At 47.8% G+C, this 20,729-nt stretch overlaps 1 protein-coding gene across 3 annotated transcripts in view; it reads left to right on the top strand.

Annotated features, from left to right (window-relative positions):
- The window catches only part of MYO18B (myosin XVIIIB), a 230,676-nt gene that overhangs the window by 124,842 nt on the left and 85,105 nt on the right, over nt 1-20,729 (top strand). For all 3 annotated transcript variants that reach the window (XM_087423619.1, XM_087423618.1, XM_087423617.1), the window contains 5 exons: nt 2,236-2,359; nt 3,191-3,391; nt 7,645-7,755; nt 11,975-12,079; nt 17,366-17,518. In XM_087423619.1, coding sequence (XP_087279745.1) covers nt 2,236-2,359; nt 3,191-3,391; nt 7,645-7,755; nt 11,975-12,079; nt 17,366-17,518 — 694 coding nt within the window. The remainder of the gene's footprint in view (nt 1-2,235; nt 2,360-3,190; nt 3,392-7,644; nt 7,756-11,974; nt 12,080-17,365; nt 17,519-20,729) is intronic.

The following is a 20,729-nucleotide window of genomic DNA, read 5'->3' as shown; positions in this document are numbered from 1 at the left end:
CGTGGTTTCTGCCAGCTGTGATGATCGTGGTGCTCATTCATGGGTTCCACTCCTGTTCTGAGAGGCTGTATGGAGGGTTTCAGCTCTCTGTTGGGGAGCGGTCCTGCCCATGGAGTTTACGCAGCCAGAAAATTCCATCTCTCGGGTCTTTCTGTAACACCCTTGGGCAGAATCCTTTATTCCAGGTATTCCAGAACCTCCCTGTGATGCCCCCTGGGAAAGTCCCCATTTCTTCAGACTTACATTTCCTCCTCTCAAGACTTACCTGTCTTGTGGTGCCCTCCACTCTGCCACCATCTCCTGACAGAAGTAGTTAACTTATGTTTTGATGCTAATTGCAAGTAGCAGCCATTATCTTTCCAGGTGGACTAGCATTTTAGCAGGGAGCCTATGAGGGCAGTCAAAGTCTCAGTCTAGTGGTGGAAGTTCAGGCAGAATGACTGTAGTGAGGGAGAGATCTAGAAGTTAGCAATACTTCCTCATTTCTCTCTAAGTTTAATCAGATTGTAGGTGTAGCCGCCTCCTTGCTTTGCTGGGCCCAGGAGGGAGGGATGTTTTCCTGCTGGTCAAGTTCCTTGCCTCCGCTTTGGCTTTTAAGTTCAGAATGGCCCAGAATGGCTCCATTTGGCATTGGCTTCCTGTTGCCATGGTTACCCCGTAGGTCACAGAGCTCAGTTCTGAGGGCTGGTGGAACTCCCAGCCTGCTTCCTCTGGGTAAGCCCTGTGCTGGGCGCACTGACCCCCACACTCACGGGAGGCTGGACTCTTAGTGGGGTGAAGGGTGTGTGCGAATCCGTCTGGCCTCAGGCAGTTGGTCAATTGGTGTGTTCCAGAAGTTAGGATCTATGCAAGCCATTGTTTGGCATCAGGTGGCCTGTTAAGTCAAGGACTCCTTTGAAACATCCGTCACTGTCTGGCCCCCACTGTCTTCCCCTTCCTGGCCCAGGGCATGAACAGGTAGATGGGCTCTAAGACAGCAGAGAAGCTGAGCTCAAGCCCACTTCCACCATTTTGGAATTTGGGGCTGAATCACTCTATCTCTCTGAACATCAGTTTCCTCTTCTGTAAATGGATGTAATAACATGTTTCTTGCTGAATTGTTACAAGGACTATATGGACCCCAGCCCAGAGCCTGGCCCTTTGGGACTGCTGGATCATTATGATCATCACAATGTTTCCATTCAGAGGCAGCCAATAGTGCCTCTTGAATGATGTCACCAACAGCCAATCAGAAAGCTCCTGGGGGTTCCAACAGTAGGGCTCCACCATGTGACCCGTAATTGGCTTTCTCAGGAGTCTGAGGCTTTGAATGACCATCTAGTCTTAAGGGGCTTCGGATAATCTTGTAACAAGCGAGACCTTCTTCTCACCAAGGCCCAAACTGCGGGCCCAGTTCTGCCATCTGGCCACACCAAGTTCCCTGGAGCAGTGGGCGAGGGCAAATGACCAATGTGGCATCTTACTGAGACTTGGCAGAGCCTCCTCCATTGGTTTCCTCATCTGTGATCTGCATAGAGGCTGAGGCAATTGCATGGCATACTGAAAAGTCCAGGAAGCAATTCTCACCCAGTAGCCACTGCCATGGAGGGGCAGGTGGGCCCCAGACGAGGTGTTTCCTAATTCTCGAGATGGCCCCCAGTAGGACTGTCTAGTCTTTATGTTTTCTGCTGGGGAAACAAATGAAGACAAGACTGAATGTATAAATATACAGCATTTTATCAATAATTATCGTGCTCTAATATGGCTTACGAGTGCATAAGCCAGACAATATAATGTAAAATATGAAGTGTAGACTACCCCTTGTTTGTCCAAATATATGCATTCATTAATGCACCAATCAATGGATATTAGATGCCAAACCTGGGCCTAGTAGACTAAAAGGTTCTTTGCTTATAGTGGCAAACCAGATAGAGTAGCTTTTCCCGTATACCTTTATGTGTTTTATTCTTATTTTCTATTTGTATATCGTTTTATGCTATTTTAATTTTTATCTATATATTTTTATCACATTTTAAATAAGTATCCAGGATTTTTGTGGAAGCTTTACATAAACCCTAAAAGTTGCTCGCTGGTATTCCAGATTCCTACCTACATCTGCTATCTTGTATAAAAGCATCAAGCAAACCTTCCATCACTTCCTTCTCTCTCGAGTGGTTCTTGGCGAACTGCCTCTCTCCAGCCCGTCTCCTCCCCTGTCCCCAGCACAGCGTCATGACATGTGTTCTGCTTGGACAGGTTTGACGTGCAGCTGGCCCAGGCCCTGGGGGAGTCGGTCTTTGAGAAGGGCCTCCGAGAGAAAGTGACCCAGGAGAACACCAGTGTCCGGTGGGAACTAGGCCAGCTTCAGCAACAGTTGCAGGTAAGGGACGGGAGGCATGGAGCCCTCTCCGCTCCTGTTGCTGGGTCTCAGGAAACCCCACCGTGCACCTGCTGGAAATGGTGACAAGAGAGAACTCCGTGTGGGTGCCCTGGTCTGCCAGCCAACTGGAGTAAAGGATCTCAGCATGCCTTAATAAGACAAATCGTGGGCAGCAGACTGATCATCAGACCTCCCAAGTGTGATGTAGTGAAATTGCTCTGGTCGCCTGCATGGGTTCTAAGGTGCCCACCTGGGAGGTGTGAGAGGCTTGACAAAGAATGAGTTAGCTGTAGCCCAAGCCAGGGGCAGTGTCCTGTTCGATGCAGGCTCCGATGCAGAGGGAGTTTATTAAAATATGACCTGGGCACCTCACTCCTTACTACCCTGTGGCTCCCTATTACCCCCAGGAGAACCTCCAAACCTCTTATTCTGGCATGCAGCTCCTTCATGATCTAACCCAAAGTTCTTTGACCCTGGAGCTGACTTTCTAACCCGGAAGAGTCAATTCTGAACACTCTGCCTCTCTGCTCCAACGTGTCAATCCCAGCCTTGGGAGGCGCACAGCTAACAAGTAGGGCACGCGCTTCCTTTATGCGCTTTGAGCTCTAACTCCTTGCTTTCCCACAAAGGTCCCCACCCTGCCCGTGTGAGCTGTCCCAGAGAGCAGCCCTTGGGGTCCCACAGGGGGTGCTGTGAGGGGCTGCGAGGCCGGGGGAGAGAGGGCATGCAGCGAAAGGTGGAGAGCGCCGTTCCAGCAGGTGGCAGAGAGACCCCCGGGGAAGGGGCACATGGTCGTGTGACCCTGGATCTCTGTCCCTTTTGTCTCTGTAGCAAAAGGAGCAGGAAGCTTTGCAGCTGAAGCAGGAGGTGGAGATGCTGCAGGCCCACAAGCGGGAGCTGCTGGCGGCCCCTGCTCTGGGGGACAGTTGCGTCGCTGGCTTGAAGGAGCGGCTCTGGAAGCTGGAATCCAGCGCCCTCGAGCAGCAGAAAATCCAGAACCAGCAGGAGAACACCATCAAGCGGCTGGAGCAGGTGGGAAAGCCTGTCCGGGGGCGATGCTGACTCCAGTGCGGAGGGTGTCATTAAAATACTACATGGGCACCTCACTCAGCCGCTCCTCATCCTTCTCTGGCTCTCTACTGCCCCAGAGAACCTCCAAACCCCTAGGTCTGATCATTCATGATCCAGCCCACTCCTACCATCCTGCAGGCGTTAATGACACCTCAGAGAAGCCTGCCCTGATCACACTCTTGAAAATGGCCCCACCCCTATGCATGCCACATTCACTTTCCGTCTCCAGAGCTGGTTTGTTCTCCTTCATAGTACCTGCCATCGTATTTTTAAAAATGTGCTCAATGCTTCTCTCCTCCATTAGGATATAAGTTTCAAGAAGGCAGGGGTGGGGCCGGCCCCTTGGCTTAGCAGTTAAGTGTGCGCGCTCCGCTACTGGCGGCCAGGGTTCGGATCCCGGGCGCGCACCGACGCACCATTTCTCCGGCCATGCTGAGGCCACGTCCCACATACAGCAACTAGAAGGATGTGCAGCTGTGACATACGGCTATCTACTGGGGCTTTGGGGAGAAAAAAGGAGGAGGATTGGCAATAGATGTTAGCTCAGAGCTGGTCTTCCTCAGCAAAAAGAGGAGGATTAGCACGGATGTTAGCTCAGGGCTGATCTTCCTCACAAAAAAAAAAAAAAAAAAGAAGGCAAGGGTTTTTGTTGAGCTTGCTTATCAGGCATCCACAGAGCCTAGAGTGAGGCCAGGTACCTAGTCGTTGCTCAATAAATAACCGTTGACCCAATATCTGAAATTTATTGAGCACCGACTGTGTACCAGACTCAGCCCTAAGCTCTCCCCACTTATCTCATGACTCTGCACAAGAACCGATGTGGTGAGATATGAGTGTGATCCCCGCTTTGCAGGTGTGGAAGCTGTGGGGCTCAGAGGTGTGGGAAGGTAGCAGGGATGGGGTTGGAGCCTGAGCCGCCTGACTCCACAGCGCCTGGAACACCTACTGTGTGCACAGCGTCAAGGAAGATTGGAGCACTAGTCTGTGGGAAACACAAAATAACTAAGGGGAATAGGCAGGAACATCAAATACTGCAGTGCCAGCACCCTCCATGACGCGCCAGAGGAGTATTCATCTGCTTGTTTGTTTGTATGCTCACCTTGTCCCACGAACAATTCAAGGCAGCTTATAAGATGTATGCATAATAAAACAGAAAAAATATAAATATAACAATCTGAACCAAAAAACACAAATTAAAATAGAGGCTAAGGAGGAACAGGGATGGTGAATTAATATGCAGATACGCAGAACATGTGATCTGCACACTTCATAGTTTTAGGTCTAAAATTCCTGGTGGCCAGAGAGAAAAAGGAAATGTGAGTTACATACACACTTTTTATTGTCCCCAAGATAAAAAGAAACCAATTTTTCAAGGGGAAGCAAGGCTTTTCCTGATGCTTAGCTCCAAAGAAATTTCTATGTGGGATTTCATAGGGGCAATTATCTTGAAGTGGTTTTAAGGTTGGGACCCCCTTTTCAAGAAGATCTGACCGTGCAGTGTGAGCATGTAAAGTGGGGAACTCGGGGCAGCTCTGATGAAGTGGCAGGTGGGGGTGGGGTGGGGGTGAGGGATGTAGAGCGTAGGGTTGGAGTACCAGCCCTTGCTTCTCACTTACCCCCAGTCTGTTGGCACGAAGCCTGCTGAGTATGGAGACGTGGGTGTGGCGGGCATGGACAGATAGTCTGGAGCAGTTCAGAAAGTAGAGTTCCTTTCCTCAGTCAACCTGTGTTTATTAAGCATCTGCTTTGTATCCGGTAGAAGCTTGTACCATGTAGATGCTAAGGATGCAGCTGTTAACAAGACAGACATGGTCTCTGCCCTCCCGAAGTTTATAGTCTTGCTGATGCTGAGTGTTATGGGAAAGTTTAACTTGCAGATCTGGTCTTGGGAGCAGGGTTGGGGAAACAGCCAGGGAAGGCTTCCCGGAGGAAGTGCCATTTACTGAAGCTGAAAGATGAGTCAGACTTGGCTGACCGAGAATTCCAGGCAGGAGGAAGGAAAGTCATGTGGTGTTTAAGCAGCTGTCATATGGTCCCATCCAGACGGGGTCCTCGAGGCAGCTCATTGTCTGTGTGACCTGAGACAAGCCTCCTCTTTTCTCTAGACTTGAGTCTTCTCATCTGTACAATGAAATCGGAGCCTTGTCAATCCCCTAGCTTGCCCCCAGCCCCAGCTCTGAATCTGTGAAGGCTCATGCAGTAAGGGGAATATCTGTGTAGGTCGTTAAGGGACACGGAGGATGGTGCGGCATCACGTAGCATCCCAGAGTCAAGAATAAAGCGAGCACTTCGGAAAATTGTGTTAACTCTTTAATATACCACCAGGGGACCAATCGGTGCTCGGAAGCAGAAATGTACTAGTGTGACCTCAGGGACTCGAAAGTTAATGCAGCTTTCTAATGTCCCGCCCTCAACTTACACGGGAGGCGAGGCTGACTCAACACTTTCATCCATCTCTAGCTTCCCCCATAACCTCATACTGCGTTCAGTGTGCCCTTGGAGGCATCCAGGAGATGTCAACTGATTACAATATAGCACTTTTTCCAGGGAATTTTATGTTAACTCATATAAGCTTGACATAAACGGCATTGTAGATGTCAGGGGCGTCCAAGAGGCTGGGAAAAAATGAAAGAGAAATATTATATTTACTTGCTTAAGCTCCTCATTCTGGATTATCTTCCCATAACCTCTGTCATTTTCAAGGAGGCGAGGAAGGAAGTTGACATTTAAAGTGAGCCTACTTTATGCTGTAATAGGGGCTCTGGCATCCACTTTGCTTTTTACTCTTTGCCACGGTCCTATGTACACAGCAGAGAATATTATCAACATTTTCAAAGACCAAGACTGTTTTTTCTCAATTTAATTTCCATGTTAGGGACAGCAGTTGTAACCTTCTGGAAGCTTGGTGCCAGGTGCCAGGCAATGCAATGAATAATCAGAAGGTTATAGTTTCTAGAATGTAACCCGTCTACACTAGTGGGTTCCAAATGCTGCACCATGGACCAACCACATCAAAGAGTGTAGACAAATGGAGGCTTAAAAGTATAGATTCTTGGGCTCTGTATCCTGGAGATTCTGATCCAATAGATCTAGGGTGAAGCCTTGAAATTTAATTTTTTTTTTTGGTGAGGAAGATTGGCCCTGAGCTAACATCTGTGCCCGTCTTCCTCTATTTTGTATGTGGGACGCTGCCACAGCATGGTTTGATGATCAGTGCGTAGGTCCATGCCCCGGATCTGAACCTGTGAACCCTGGGCCGCTGAAGCAGAGTGTGCAAACTTAACCACTACTCCACCAGGCCGGCCCCCCTGAAATTTAAATTTTTAAGAAATGTGTTAGGTAATTCTAACGTGTCACAAAATTCGAGAAGCAGGAGCTTGGGGCAATTTCTCAATTATGCAGATTGAGAAAGTTAGATCTTGAACTAGAACAGGAACCCATGACTTCTACCTCCAGGTCTAAAACCTTTTATACAAGGTTTAAACCTTGTATAAAGCACATGGTTTAAACATCGCACACAGCTCTTTGCCTGCTCTGTTTTGGAGGCTCTCATTTAAAAGGCTCATCTTCTTCACAGGAATGCAGCTAATTATGTCAGGCTGCCAGGAAGGGAGGGGATAGTCCTTTCTCTCTGTTTTGAAAATAATGGGGAAAGAGAGAGTAGTATTTATGTGCCAGGCACTGGCTAGATGCTCTACATGGCTCATCTCATTTAATTCTCATAATAGCATTCAAAGGTGATTGTTTTCTACAGAGAAAGGGAACCGATCAGAGGCAAAGGGAATTGTCCAAGATGACAACTTGGGCAAATTATCTCCCTCTCCAGGCTTTCAAATCTTCATAAATAAAATTTTGTCTTACCGTCCATCCACCCACCTATCCACCCATGCAAAAAACCGTCATTGATGCCTGCTCCAGGGATGACAAATTTGTTTCCTTTTATGACTATTAAGAAGGATTCTGAGGCTACATCTAAACTCAGTGGGAAAGAGTGTGATTGATTAGTGATGTCTGTTATGACCCCAGGAAGGGATAGAGGCAGCATTGGGGAGATTTATTTACCATTTCTGACCTTCCGGGGTGCCTGGGGGGATAACCTGACTCTCATCGTGCACTCCAAATATGGAAAATGCGATTGGGATGCCAAGGATGACACGGAGGGCCTGGGGAGTTGGTGAGGGTCACCCTCACGCACTGTCGTTGCTGCCCCCCAGCTCCGCCAGCGGTTTGAACTGGAGATCGAGCGGATGAAGCAGATGCACCAGAAGGACCGTGAGGACCAGGAGGAGGAGCTGGAGGACGTCCGCCAGTCCTGCCAGAAACGGGTATGTGAGCGGCGAGCCCAGCTGTGCCCTTGGGCCCTGGCAGGTCCAGTCTTGATGCCCTCTTCCCTAGAGTGAAGAGGAGGCTGGGGCCTGGGGACAGGCTCTTTCTGCAACCACCTGAGACTTAGCTCCCGAGGTACTTTCACGGATGCTGGAGCAGAAGTACCTATCTTAAATACCATCCTGCAACTTCCAGAAACCTCTGGAACTGTCCAGAATAATCACCCCAAGATTTCTACGCAGGGCCCATAACGCCATGTGACTGATGCCTGGGGTCAGGACTTGTATGTTTCGAGAAGGGGACCAGTCGCCTCTGGCTATTTCCCTTGCAACTCAAATAATTTCTTACATTTATCCAAGCTCTTTGCAGACATTTAAAACAGTGTATAAAAAAACGATAAGCCCTTGAAATCTCACCCCCTAGAAACCATCGTTATTACTGTTTTTAAATATTCTCTCATATGTCTCTTTCCTTGTTTGCACACACATACGTATTTGTAGAGATATCGTTTTACCTAAATGCAGTCATGCTGTTTTGAAGCCTGCTATTTTCACTCGGAGGTTTGTCCTGGGCCTCCTTCCATGTCAGTAAATACAGATCAAACTTCCATGTTTAATGGCTTAACAGGAGTCCACTGTAGGTGTGTGCTCTAATTTATTCAGCAAGTCTCCTGTGGTTCGACACTTAGGGTAATTCTGATTTTCTGTTATCGTAACCAGGGCTGAGACAAACATCTTCATAGATGCATCGGCTGATGTGACTGTAAGATGAATCTTTACAGTGAATTGCTGGAATGCTTGGGGTTTAGCCTCATGTAACAGGCTTCGTCTCTGCGGGACTTCTCCAGGCCTTTCGTAGCCTCGTGAGCATTGTGAATCTTCAAGACGGGGCTGAGTACCATTTCCCAGAGTTGACTCCTATTATTCGCTCCCTAACCAGTCTCTCTATGGAGATTCTAGACTGTAGTGGTGGAGATCCTGGGCGCTGGAATCCACAGACTCCTGGTTTGAATCTCTGCCCTTCCGATTTAACCACAGTCTGATCTCAGGAAAGTGATTTTAAGCCCTCAACTTCAACTCAAATCCTTTCCATTCCTTGACTCCTTGCCCCGTACCTGGCGCTGGTCACTCAGAGCCAGTTTATAAAACACACAAGAAAGCCAGTGTTGCTATGTTATTTGGAGTCACGGAGGCTTGGATCAAGTCCCAACCCCATCAACTACCGAATGTGGGACTTTGGAGAAATCACATAAGCTCGCTAATAAGCCTCACTTTTTTTATCTGTACAATGGGCTGATAATGGCTACCTGGTAGGGTCGCAGTGCAGATTCAAGGAGATCGCAGATGTGGAAACATTGCACAGAGCTTTGTAATTATAATCCCTGTTGGTTGGAAATTTACTAGCAATAGGGGCACGTGTGGATTTCCAGGCAGCTGGCCCTTCCAGAGGAGCCAGGGAGCCAGCCTGGTGATTGACTTGCTCTAGGGCATGATTCATCCATCCAAGAGAAGGAGGGTGCAGGGACCTGGCACCCTGCAGAGCCCACAGCAGGGCCTCATCCTGGAGCGGGGGGACTGGAGAGGGCTTTGGTGATTGTCAGACCTCAGCGGGAGATGGGAGTCTAGCTGAGCACGTCCTTGGGGCAGATCGGGCTGCCTTGGCACCCTGTCATTACTCTTAAGAACTGAGCCCATTCTTCACCCCCAGCGGTTGATGCTGCTCTGTCTGCTGCCCATACTGCTCCTCAAATACTCCTTTTGTGGCCCCTTTAAGGCTCAGTCCCTCTGGGGGTTCACGTGGATCATCCTGAGGGCCCAAGTGCATTCCTCCCGGAAGTCCCCAGGGTCAGAAAGAAAGAGTCAATGATTTGGGCTCAGCCAGACCTGTGTGCCCTTGAGAAAGTCTCATCACCTCCCCAAGACTCAGTTTTCTCCTCTGTGAAATGGGAGCAATGCCAGAAAATGTTCTACTCTCCCTTCGCTATTGTGAGGATGAAATAAAAGAATGGGAAGTGCCTTGTAAACTGTAAAGTGCTGGGAGTTATCACCAAGGGGCCAGTTTCTACTTATTTTCCATTATTGCATATTTGGGGGACATGAATGGCATTCTTTGAACACCCAGTGGGTGCCGTGCACACGGCTGTTTCTTTATGTCTGTCAGCTTATGTAATCCTCATAGGAACTCTGTAAGGTTTATTGTCCTGGGTCTACAGATGATGTAACCAGAATTCCAGAAGGTGAACTGACTTGCCCGAGGTCACCCAGCTGGAGAGTGGCTGAGCCAGGACTTGAACTCAGGTCTGTCTGACTCCAAAGCCCAGTGTCTTAACCACTAGTTAAGACACTAGTGTTTTTCTTTTTGCAAATGTTTAGACCGTGAAAGACAATTTAGGAAGCACTTGCTAGAAGTCAGCCTTGGGCAATGCTGCATACTTTAGCACTTCCTGAATATGAACTTACCAAAGGCTCTGATAAGTCCTGCACTGAAGAACCTGTTAACTCAGTAGTTCCCACACTTATTCTAGCATGAACTTCCCTCCCCACCCCCCACATCATGCCACGTAGAAATATTCTGCAGAACATACTCCAGAAAACTTTGCCTTGCTTGATATATAGTTTTTATTATTTTGTACATGTTTCAAAATGACTTTTAGCCTTTCCAGTCTTTATTCTAAAAGTGGTTGTGCGCAGAGGGCCTTGTATCTCTTACCCTGAAGAGAAAGTTTTGAAATGAACTTGCTTTCTACATCCGTGACCATCAATCATTATTGTTTCCCCCTGTGGGTCAGGAGACGGAAGCCCTCAAGTCCCTGCCCGTGTGCCCTCAGGTGAAGGTTGCACAATTTATGGTGCAGTCCAAGAAAGCCTCAGAGCATGATGAGTGCCCTGGGCCGGGGCCCCGACGAGTTGCGGATGTGACCCAGACCTTCCTGAGGCTTTTCTGTAGACAGATTTATATATAGAGAGAGTGAGGTCAGAGAAAGGTGTTTTTCTCCTTATGACAGCCTCTAACATTGACTTCACGTCTTCTGACTGCTCTGCTCTGTCCGTCTCTCGCCGTGGCAGGAAATCAATTGTGAGCGACCTGGGGGGAATGCTGATGGCTGTCTGGGGTGGCAGAAGAGCTGAGGCCAAGTGACAGAACACTAACTGCTCTCAGCAGCAACTGGCTTAGGAGTATGCCCTTCAGAAAGCTCTCTGACTCAGTTTACCCATCTGTGAAATAGAGTCCTTGATAGCACAAGATAGAGAGGGAGGCGGAGGGGGTGAGATAACATATATGAGGGAGGCTTGCGGGGAAGAGGATGTGCAAAGCACAGTTATTGTGGGGTGTTCATTCCAGGGAGAAGGCCTGCCTTTGCTGCATGGTTACTGAGAAATCAGAGCCGATTGTAAATTAAATGAGTTGCTCGTTGCCAAATGTCTTGGTTTGGGCTGCTGTAACAGAATATTATAGACCAGGGGCTTAAATAACAAACATTTATTTCTCATAGTTCTGGAGGCTGAGAAGTCCAAGATCAAGGTGCTGGCAGATTCAGGGGCTGGTGCGGGCTCTCTTCCTGGCTTGTAGATGGCTGCCTTCTCGTCGTAGGTGGGGAGAGAGAGGAAGCAAGCTCTCTGGTGTCTCTTCCTATAAGGGCACTCATCCCAGCATGGGGCCCCACCCTCATGACCTCATATAAATCTAATTACCTCCCAAAGGCCCCATCTACAAAAACCATCGCATTAGGGTTCCTTCAACACAGGAATTTTAGAGGGATACAACGTACAGTCTATAACACCAAACAATCTCACATGCAACATTTTTTTTTCACTGCATCACAGTATATTTAATAAGGCAGGTGGATGCATTTTGATATGTTGGATATAGTGTTGTGCAGAGCCTTAAAAATCAGAGTGCCAAGACTGGTAAATATTCAAGCTGGGTCATGGTGTAGGAAGGAGACATGTGTTAGGGAATGGGTAGGGTGCTGGAGGACGGGACTTCCCAGTGAATGGCAGGGGGCTCCCCATAAATGGCCAGCTCTCCCCATAGCTTTTAGGCTCCTGAGTTCTCTGACAGAGACACCCCCTCCCATTCGCTAGCAGCCTTTGTGGAACTGGGCGAGGGACCGTGAGCTCCACATCATCCGCCTCCTTGGGGGGGTCCCTGCCTTGTGGGATTTGTCCGGATGGAGCTCATTTCTCTTGCGCATGCATCTGCCCCTTGTGCCCACAGCTCCGCCAGCTAGAAATGCAGCTGGAACAAGAATATGAGGAGAAGCAGATGGTCCTCCACGAGAAGCAGGATTTGGAAGGCTTGATCGGAACCCTCTGTGATCAGGTAAGGGGGAGACACCAGAGGACACCTGGGAAAACACATTCCCTGCCTCTGGGCCTTGTTAGAGAGATGGATTCATGGGGAAGCCACCTGGAAGGGTCTTCAGGACAGGCCAGGGCCAGTCCCTTCAGCCGGCCTCCACCCGCTTCTCCCCAGTGCCCTCTTCTCCACCAGTCCTGGCCCTGCCTACACTCGCTGGCTCTTCAAAGGGGACCTTCTCGTGTCCACACACAGCAGCGTTCTTGGAAGAGCTTGTGAGAATAAATAGAGTGGGCCGGAAGTTGCAAACGAGGTCACAGATGTCAGGGTGAGAGTGTAGACAGCCCTTGGTTTAATGCTGTGCACGTGAATGTCCACTGCACACCCAGCCGACCTCTTGAGAACAAGACTGTTGCTAGAGGCTTCCAGGCTCAGAGTCAGGCAAATGCAGCTTTAAGCCCTAACTGGGCCGCTTCTGTCTACATGGCTTTGGGCGAGCTAATTCACCACTCTGAGCTTCTGGAGAACAGAGCCTTGTGGGGTTGCTGCCATTACTGTATACCAGAGTTCTCAACCGCAGCACGGTGGACATTTCGAGCCACATCATTCTTTGTGGTGGGGGCTGTCCTATGCATTGTAGCATGTTGAGCAGCAGCCCTGGCCTCCACCCACTAGATTCCAGCAGCACCCCTGAGTTGTGACAACCAGAAATGTCTACAGACATTGCCAAATGTCCCTTGAGGACAAAATCAACCTTCCCCCTTACAGAGAACCACTTCTGTAAATAAAGCAGCCGTCAGAGCACAGAGCCGGCTCCTGATTTCATAGTTGGAAGGGATTGCTCCTTCACCCCCAAATATTCCTCTCCCTGTCTGTGCTGCCGCTACACGAAACCCCAACATTGGAGACAAATCCTGTGGCTTCTATGATTTCTTCTAAAAGATCATAGGAGTGTATTTTACTGTATTTGCTTAACGTGTGTTCATTGTCTTTTAATTAGTAATGATCTTGATATCAAAGACCTTCCCCAGAATCATTCTTTTTGTTCACCAAGGAATGTGGGCCCACTTCAAATGGTCGTCTAGAGCAGCCAGGCCTGGACAATTAGGTGCTCATTATGTATTTTTAAAAAAATTGATTAAGTGAGTGAATCCTAGCTATTTTTGAGGCATAGGGTTCTATGCATGGTAAATGGATCAAGCTGGTTAATTTTGTGATTTAAATATTATACTCAAATATAAGCATAAACCATAAAGGAAAAGTTAGAAATATGATATTAAAACAATGACTTCCTATGAACTTTGGTTTTGTCTGCTTGATCTGTTTCTGGGAGAGTCCTGTTATATTCCCACTATGATTGTGGTTTTGTCAAGTTTTACTTATAATTCTGTTTTAGTTTTGTCTTTATATATTTTGAGGTTATATTTTTAGGTACATCTAAGTTTATTATTGCCTTATTTCCTTGGCAGATTGTAGATGGTTCTTTTGATTGTTGTATGCTGTCACTTTTTTCTCCATGAATGATTTTTGCCTTATTTTATTTTGTTTGATTTTTTTTAGTTGCCTGCAAACCTTTTTTCATCCCTTCATGTCCAACCTTTCCAAATGTGTGTGTGTGTTAGCTTTAAATAGCTGAATACTTTTTAATCCAATATTTTAGTCTCTAACTTTTCATAGGAGAATCTAATTCATTTACATTTATTATAATGACTGATATATTTGAAATGATTTCTATTCTCTTATTTTGTGTTTAACATTTGTTGGTTTATTATCCTTTTTCTTTGCTTCTTCTTTTATTCCTTTCCTGCTTTTGGATAGATTGATAATATTTTCTGTGATCCCTTTTGTTCTACTGCTTGTTCTAAAGCTACAAACCATATTTCTATTCTTTTAGTAGATAAGTATTTAATCATAATTTTTTTCCAACATACTTTATTTTTTACAGCAATGCTGTGGGGTAGGTATTATTAGTTTCTTCATATAAATGAAAGAAGTGAGACTCAAAAGGTAATGCAAATTGCCCAAGATTATATAGCTTTTTAGTGGCCTAGGTAGATTTGAAATTAGGTCTATGTTATTCAAAAGCCTATACATTTTTTAAATCTGGCACCATGCTGATTAAAGGTGACTAAGGTCCAGTTAACTAGAATCATCCTTTTGTTGACCATGTTGATTTTTTCATAATGTTATCAGGCTATTCAGCTCTGCCATTAATTTGCTGCAAAACCTTCAGCAACGTGCATTCTCTCTCCAAGCCTCAGTTGCCCCATCTGCAAAGTGGCTCGGTTATCCCTGACAACATTTCCGGATCATATTTTAAAAGTGCTTGGAGAGATCTTTGACAACAGACATTTGATAAGTGCCCCAATTTGCCTTTATGATAAATGGTGAAACAATTGAGGTTTAAATATAGTTTCCCACAAGAACACTAAACATCATTTAGATTTATTGGTTAATTATTCACCAGCTTTATCCAAATTCGAATATTCATGCGGCAAAATGTGAACATGCAGAATGACATTTATTTCCCATTAACCTAATGAGTTTTTTTTTTTTGCCCTCCTCTTCTGTAGTCATTCATTATGAAGGGGAGGATGACTCGGTGTGAGATTTTGTTTGCGATGATTCCTCTGGAAAGGAGATGGTGCAGCGTTTTCAGGGTCTCTCTGGCAGTGAAGATGGCAGAATGTGAGCCATCCCTACTGCACAGTCAGTGCCAACATCAGAGAATGTTCCTGATGCCAACTTGCCCCACAGGAGAATTCAAGGCACTTTAGGATGTATGCAGAGTAAGAACAGACACAAAAATAAGAAAGATGCAAAGCATGCTGCTTGAATGGAATCATGGTAAAGAACATGGGCTCGAGTTAATAAACTAGGATTCAGGTTCTGCAAGGCACTATGGTGCAGTGGTTAGAGACTTGCATTCTAATCCTGAGCTGCCTGGGTTCAAATCCCTGGGTAGCCACTTAGTAGCAATATGACCTTGGGTAGATCACTTACCCTCTCCATATCAGTTTTATCAGCTGTACCTCCATTTCCCCATGACAGCACATACTTAAGAGCCCCACACAGCTCACAAGACGTGAGCTGGCCCCAGGCAACTTCTCTCACTCTGTGATCTGCTTCACTCTCGTGTTTTATACCCTCATGCTAATCACCCAGAACTGCATACACAAGATGGTTTCTCAGCCCTCTGTCTTTGCTCCTGCAGGATCTTATACCTGCAATGCCTTTCTTGCACCTCACCCAGCCAGCTCCTACTTGTCTCAGACTCTTCCTGATCCCCTCCCAGCCTGAGCTGGATGAGGCTCCTCTGTGCCTCCAGAACACTGTTTTCTCTCATCACATATTTTATTCAAGTTACCTCTTTGCAGTCAGAAAAGCTGGGTTCATATCCTGACTCTGCCACTTATGACCAGCTGTGTGGTCTTGGGCAAACTGCTCCACGTCTCTGAGCTTCAGTTTCATCGTCTGTAGGATGGGAATCATAATACTACACACCTCATAGATTCATCATGAGGACTAAATATGTTAATATCCATCAGGTGTTTAGAAGAGTGTCTGACACTTAGAAAGCCCTTTATAAATGTAGGCTATTACCACTTTATAAAAGCAATAATAGTAATGTCTATTTTTAAGAGATTGTCACAGGAGTCAAATGCAATAACATGTGACAAAGGGCCTGGCACAATGCCCAGTCCTCCGCTCAGCAGGTGAGAATATGTGTGTGCGTATATATATATTAGACCCGCATTTTGAACTTAACAAAGCAGTGCATCAGAGAATAAAGAGGCTATAGTCTAAGAACCAACTCATTTTTCAAAGAATTCAAAACTAGTGGTAGAGAAATAATAATGCAAAATCTAGACAAGTACATTCTAGGTCATCAAACAATACTCATAATCCTTTATATTTATAAAGCACTCGACAGCGTACAAAATGCTTTTCGATCCACTATTGCGTCTGATCCTTGTCTTATCTCAACACGGAGAATAGAGATTTTTTTTTTTTTTACCTTTCCTTTTATAGTAAAGGAAACTCAGGTTCAGAAATGTGCACGACTCAGCCACAGTTCCTGCCAGCAAATGGTGAGCCAGGATGTAAAGCCTGGGTCACCTCATTCTAAACCCCACCTTCTTTCTAGAATATTCCAGGGCATTCTGAGCATCCTAGGAATTGGTTGTGCTTGGTTTAGAGACACAGACATCCAGGCTTGTAGAAACCAGGTCCCACGGTTGAGGCACCTGCACCCTATTTTCTTTAAAGCTCTCCATCTGATCGATGGTGCCGTATTCTTTCCTCTGGTCCCCTGAAGAGAAGGGGGCTGTTAATTTCTTCCAGAGACGCAAACCCAATGTTTTTTAAGTCAGTGCTCTGTCTCTGGGGAGACCATGGGCTGTCAGGGTTTCACATCTGGGTTTCACTTTGTGCCTCTGTTGTGATTCTGCATCTCCCTTGGTTTGTCTCAGCCTGTATTGTTGGCTGCTGGGAGTGGTCACCCTCCTGGTGCCACGTCCAGAATGTGGCTTCTTCACAAGCCACTTGACAACTGCTCACTTAGAAGACAGAGCCTGCAAATTCAGGATTCTGGGGGAAGGAATGTGCTCTCCTCTGGGTAACGTCCCTCTGCTGAAAATGACCTCGTCCGCCTGCCCTTAAACTGGCAAAGGGGACCAGCTCGAGGGACAGAAAAGCTTGATTTAGACCTTCAAAAACAGCAGAGCTATTTTTATTTTAATACTCTTTACTGAAGTGTAACATACACGCAGAGAAGCACACCGTATCCCGCCTATACAGCTCAATGAATTTTCATAAACTCATATAACCAGCGCCCAGATTAATAATGTGAATAACATCCCCTCCTGCACTGTTCAGTCACTGCCCCTCCAGGGTAACTGCTGTCCCGACTTCCATCAGCAGAGGGCCTCACCTGACAGGTAAGCTCGTGCAAGGTGAGGAGAGGCCCCACTGATGACTTTGGTACAAAAGATGAGACAGAATGACCTTGGCTCCATACAGGCTGTGGTCACAGTAATGATAACAGCTCATATTCGTTGTGCCTTTACTATGAGTCAGGCATGAGGCTGAGCACGTATTTAGTGTTCACAGCAGCCCTCTGCGGCTGATGCTATTCCCATTTTGCAGATGAGGAAACTGAGCTTCGGGGAGGAGAAGGGTCTTGGACAAGGTCACACAGTGTGAGTGGTGGAGGTGGGATTCGAACCTGGGGAGCCTGGTTCCAGAGAACTGGGATTTTGGCCATTGTTTTGCTGTATTAGCTCACGAGAGCCTTCCCTTGGCTTCCAGATAGGCCATCGGGACTTTGACGTGGAGAAGCGTCTCCGGAGGGACCTCAGAAGGACTCATGCACTACTGTCAGACGTGCAGCTCCTTCTGGGGACCATGGAGGACAGCAAGACATCAGTCAGCAAGGAGGAGCTGGAGAAAGTGCACAGCCAGGTGGGTGTCGCGGGGTCCCCTCAGACCCGGGCTGTGGAGGATGCTGCAGCCAGCTGGGGGAGAATGGCCACCCTCCCAGGTGTGGGCGTGGCCACAGGGCTGGCCTTCGACTTCTACAGACCTGCAGGGAGATGGGGGACATTGGGGGCTGGGAGGGTCACATGGAGGTGGTAGGTGAGGAGGAGGTGTTTATAAATGACTGAAGAGTCCTGTTTCTTTCTTTAGGGCTGAGGCAGACTGTGTCTTGAGGGCTTGGGCAGATCGGGGCTGGGGGCAGAACGGCCGATTGCAGTCTGCATGCTTGTGTGCGTGCATGCGTGCGTGCGTGTGCGTGTGTGTGGTGACAACCTGGGATATGAAACAGACAGTAATAGTGCTAATAATGCAAAGCCTGCTCCTAACAACAGCAATAACAAACAAGAACCTCTTGGAATGCTAGTGATATTGATCATGCAATGATGTTGCTCACCGGCGCTGCCTTCTGGAGCCCCTCCCCTCCATGTACCGGGTCCTCTGTACAGGATGTCACACTGGGTTCTCAGGAGAACAGAGAGGGATGAGGATCATCATCTCCATTTCACAAGTGAGGTGACTGGGTGGCAGAGAGAGGAGGTGACCCACCTAAGTCACGCAGCCAGAAAGTGTCAGAGCCAGGATTCGAACCCGGGTCTTCAGGCCCCACCATCCCTGGCTGCCTCAGAGGAGGACCAGAGCAGTGGGTCTGAGGGTGGAGGGGAGGGGAGGCCAAGCAGGAGCTGAGGACCTTGGACTCAGGATTTGCTCCCGTACCCTGGGGAGCTGGAAACACTCAGGGAGGCTCAGGGCCCCACTGGGGGTGTTGTGTCCATGCATTAGTGTTACCTTCTAATTCATACCCCTCCCTCGGATGAGCCATCACACTGAATCCAGGTGTGGGGAGATGAGCATTGCCAGCTGCCTTCACCACCTCTCCTTCTCCAAGCATTGCCATCCCTTCTTCCGCCTCCTCTGGCCTTCTGTCATGTGGCCTCAGCCATGCCACGTGGCCAGGGGCTTCTTTATCTTCACAGAATATCCCCAGAAACTCAGATGGGTCATCTGTACTTTTTGGACTGACTTCTGAACAAAACTATATACTGCCCAAGGGCAGGGCTCTGTTTTATTCATCTCCAATGATGCCCGTCCAGTCCGCTGCATATCATAAGCACTGAATAAATGCCTCCCTGTGGAGTTCAATGGACTCATCCTCCTCGTTTGACAAATGAGAAAACCAAAGAACAGAGAGGGTGAGGGATTTGCCTGAGGTCACACAGCACTTAAAGGCAGAGCCGGGCCTTAACGCACGTTCCCTGACTCCAAACCTGTGCTCTTCTCTCTTCCCTCTGGAGGAGCTCCCGACAATCAGCAGGTCCCCAGGAAGGCAGCGGGAGGCAGCAGAGTCTAGCTTCAGGTGTTAGAAAGCGGATCCAGGCTTCCACTGCTTCTCGTCTCTGGCGTCAGTTTCCTGTCTGTAAAATGAAAGGTTTCAGGTACAGATTATCAGCTAAAGTAGAAGACCTTTTTTAGAAAAAATAAACAGAAACCTAAATTCCAGACTTGATTCAGATTTCACCATTTTCTCCATTAATGTCCCTTTCCTGTTCCAGGATCCCCCCCGGGCACCAGACTGCGTTCAGTTGTCACACCTGCCTGGTGTCCTCTGGTCTGGGACAGTTTCTCAGTCTTCCCCTGTTTTTCATGACCTTGACAGAGCACTGGCCAGGGATCCTGGAAAATGTTCCCACGCTGGGTTTGTCTGACGTTTTCCTCATGATTAGACCAGGGTTATGGGGTTTTGGAAGGAACACCCCAGAGGTACAGCGATGTTAAACCAGAGGACATTGAAAGGCCCTTCTCTCTTGACAATTCGGTGATTCTCAGCAGTCTCCTTCATCAAGTCACTCTCTTCCTGGGTGACCGACCATCCGCTTGTCCCGGACTGTCCTGGTTTTAGCTACTGAAAGTCCCGTGTCCCGGGCAAGCCCTCGGCACCAGGCAAACCAGGCCAATTGGCCACTCCGTTCTCTTTATGGCTGCGGCAGAAAACTAGAATCACCTGTCTTGAATGAAGCCCTTCACTCAATCCTCGTGGTATTCTCAGGGGAGGGGAAGTGGTATTGTGCCCATTTTACAGATGGGGAAATTCTGTCCAGAGGTGGGAAGGATTGTGCCTGAGGTGACACAGCAGGTCAGTGACAGAGCTGGGCTTCAAATCCAGGGCTCGGGATTCTCAGTGCAGAATCTGGAGTTCTTTGGCCTCACCCTGCATCTTCCTGTCTGTCCGGCCGAGAGGTGTCTGTGCCTGTGGTCAGGGGCCAGGCATCCAGGGTTCATGCAGCCCCCTTGGCAGGGGCCACGTGCTCTGCCTGTCTCCCACCAAATATTCCTGATGCCACGGCATTCAAGCCTTCTCCCTCCCCACACGTAAATGTTCTCGAAAAGGAACCATGGTGGGTTTGTTTCCTTTTCTTCTTTTTTTTCGTATTCATGAGAAATCCCTCTGCAGGGTTAAAATGTGTGTTCTTGGAAAATAGTGGTATTTAATGAAGGCGCCTGGAGCTGAATCAAAGAGCTTCATTCTTCTGAAAGTCCTTCTTCCCCGTCTCTGCATCCGGCTCCTATCAAAGGGAATTCACAGCCTTGCCTTTCTGTTGCTGTTGTCATGGAAATGGTTATAAGGATGGGATCGCATGGACCAGAGGTCGGGGTACAGTTGCTTTGGCTCCCAGCACACGTGTCCCGGATGCCGGAGTCGGAGCTAATCAAATAAAGCAGCGATGACATTGGGCATCGTGGCATCTCCTCTCCGATGTACGGTGTTTGTCCTCTCCCTGCAGGCTCCAGGGACAGAGGCAGGGAGAGCCGACAGGAGGGGGAAGGGAGAGGGAGCTAACTTTGCTGCTGGCTGCATCTTCAGTGCTGGGTATGATGCTCAACGGTTCCATTCATTCATTCGTTCACTCATCCATTCATTCATTCGGTATTTATGCAGCACCTACTATGTGTCAGGCAATGTGCAAGATCTAGGTGTGCAATGGTTAGTAAGACAGGTGTGGTACCCTCCCTGGTGACACTTACCTCTGATGGAAAAGAAGACAAGCAAATAATGATTCAAATAAATACTAACTGAATAGTACCCACACCTGAATAAAGGAAATAAGTGGGATCTGGACTGGGCAATTGGAAGGGGTTG

The sequence above is a fragment of the Ceratotherium simum genome, chromosome 35 (assembly GCF_057802395.1).
Source record: "Ceratotherium simum simum isolate JZ-2026a chromosome 35, ASM5780239v1, whole genome shotgun sequence".
Classification (NCBI taxonomy): Eukaryota; Metazoa; Chordata; class Mammalia; order Perissodactyla; family Rhinocerotidae; genus Ceratotherium; species Ceratotherium simum.
This window is presented reverse-complemented; position numbering and strand designations above follow the sequence as displayed.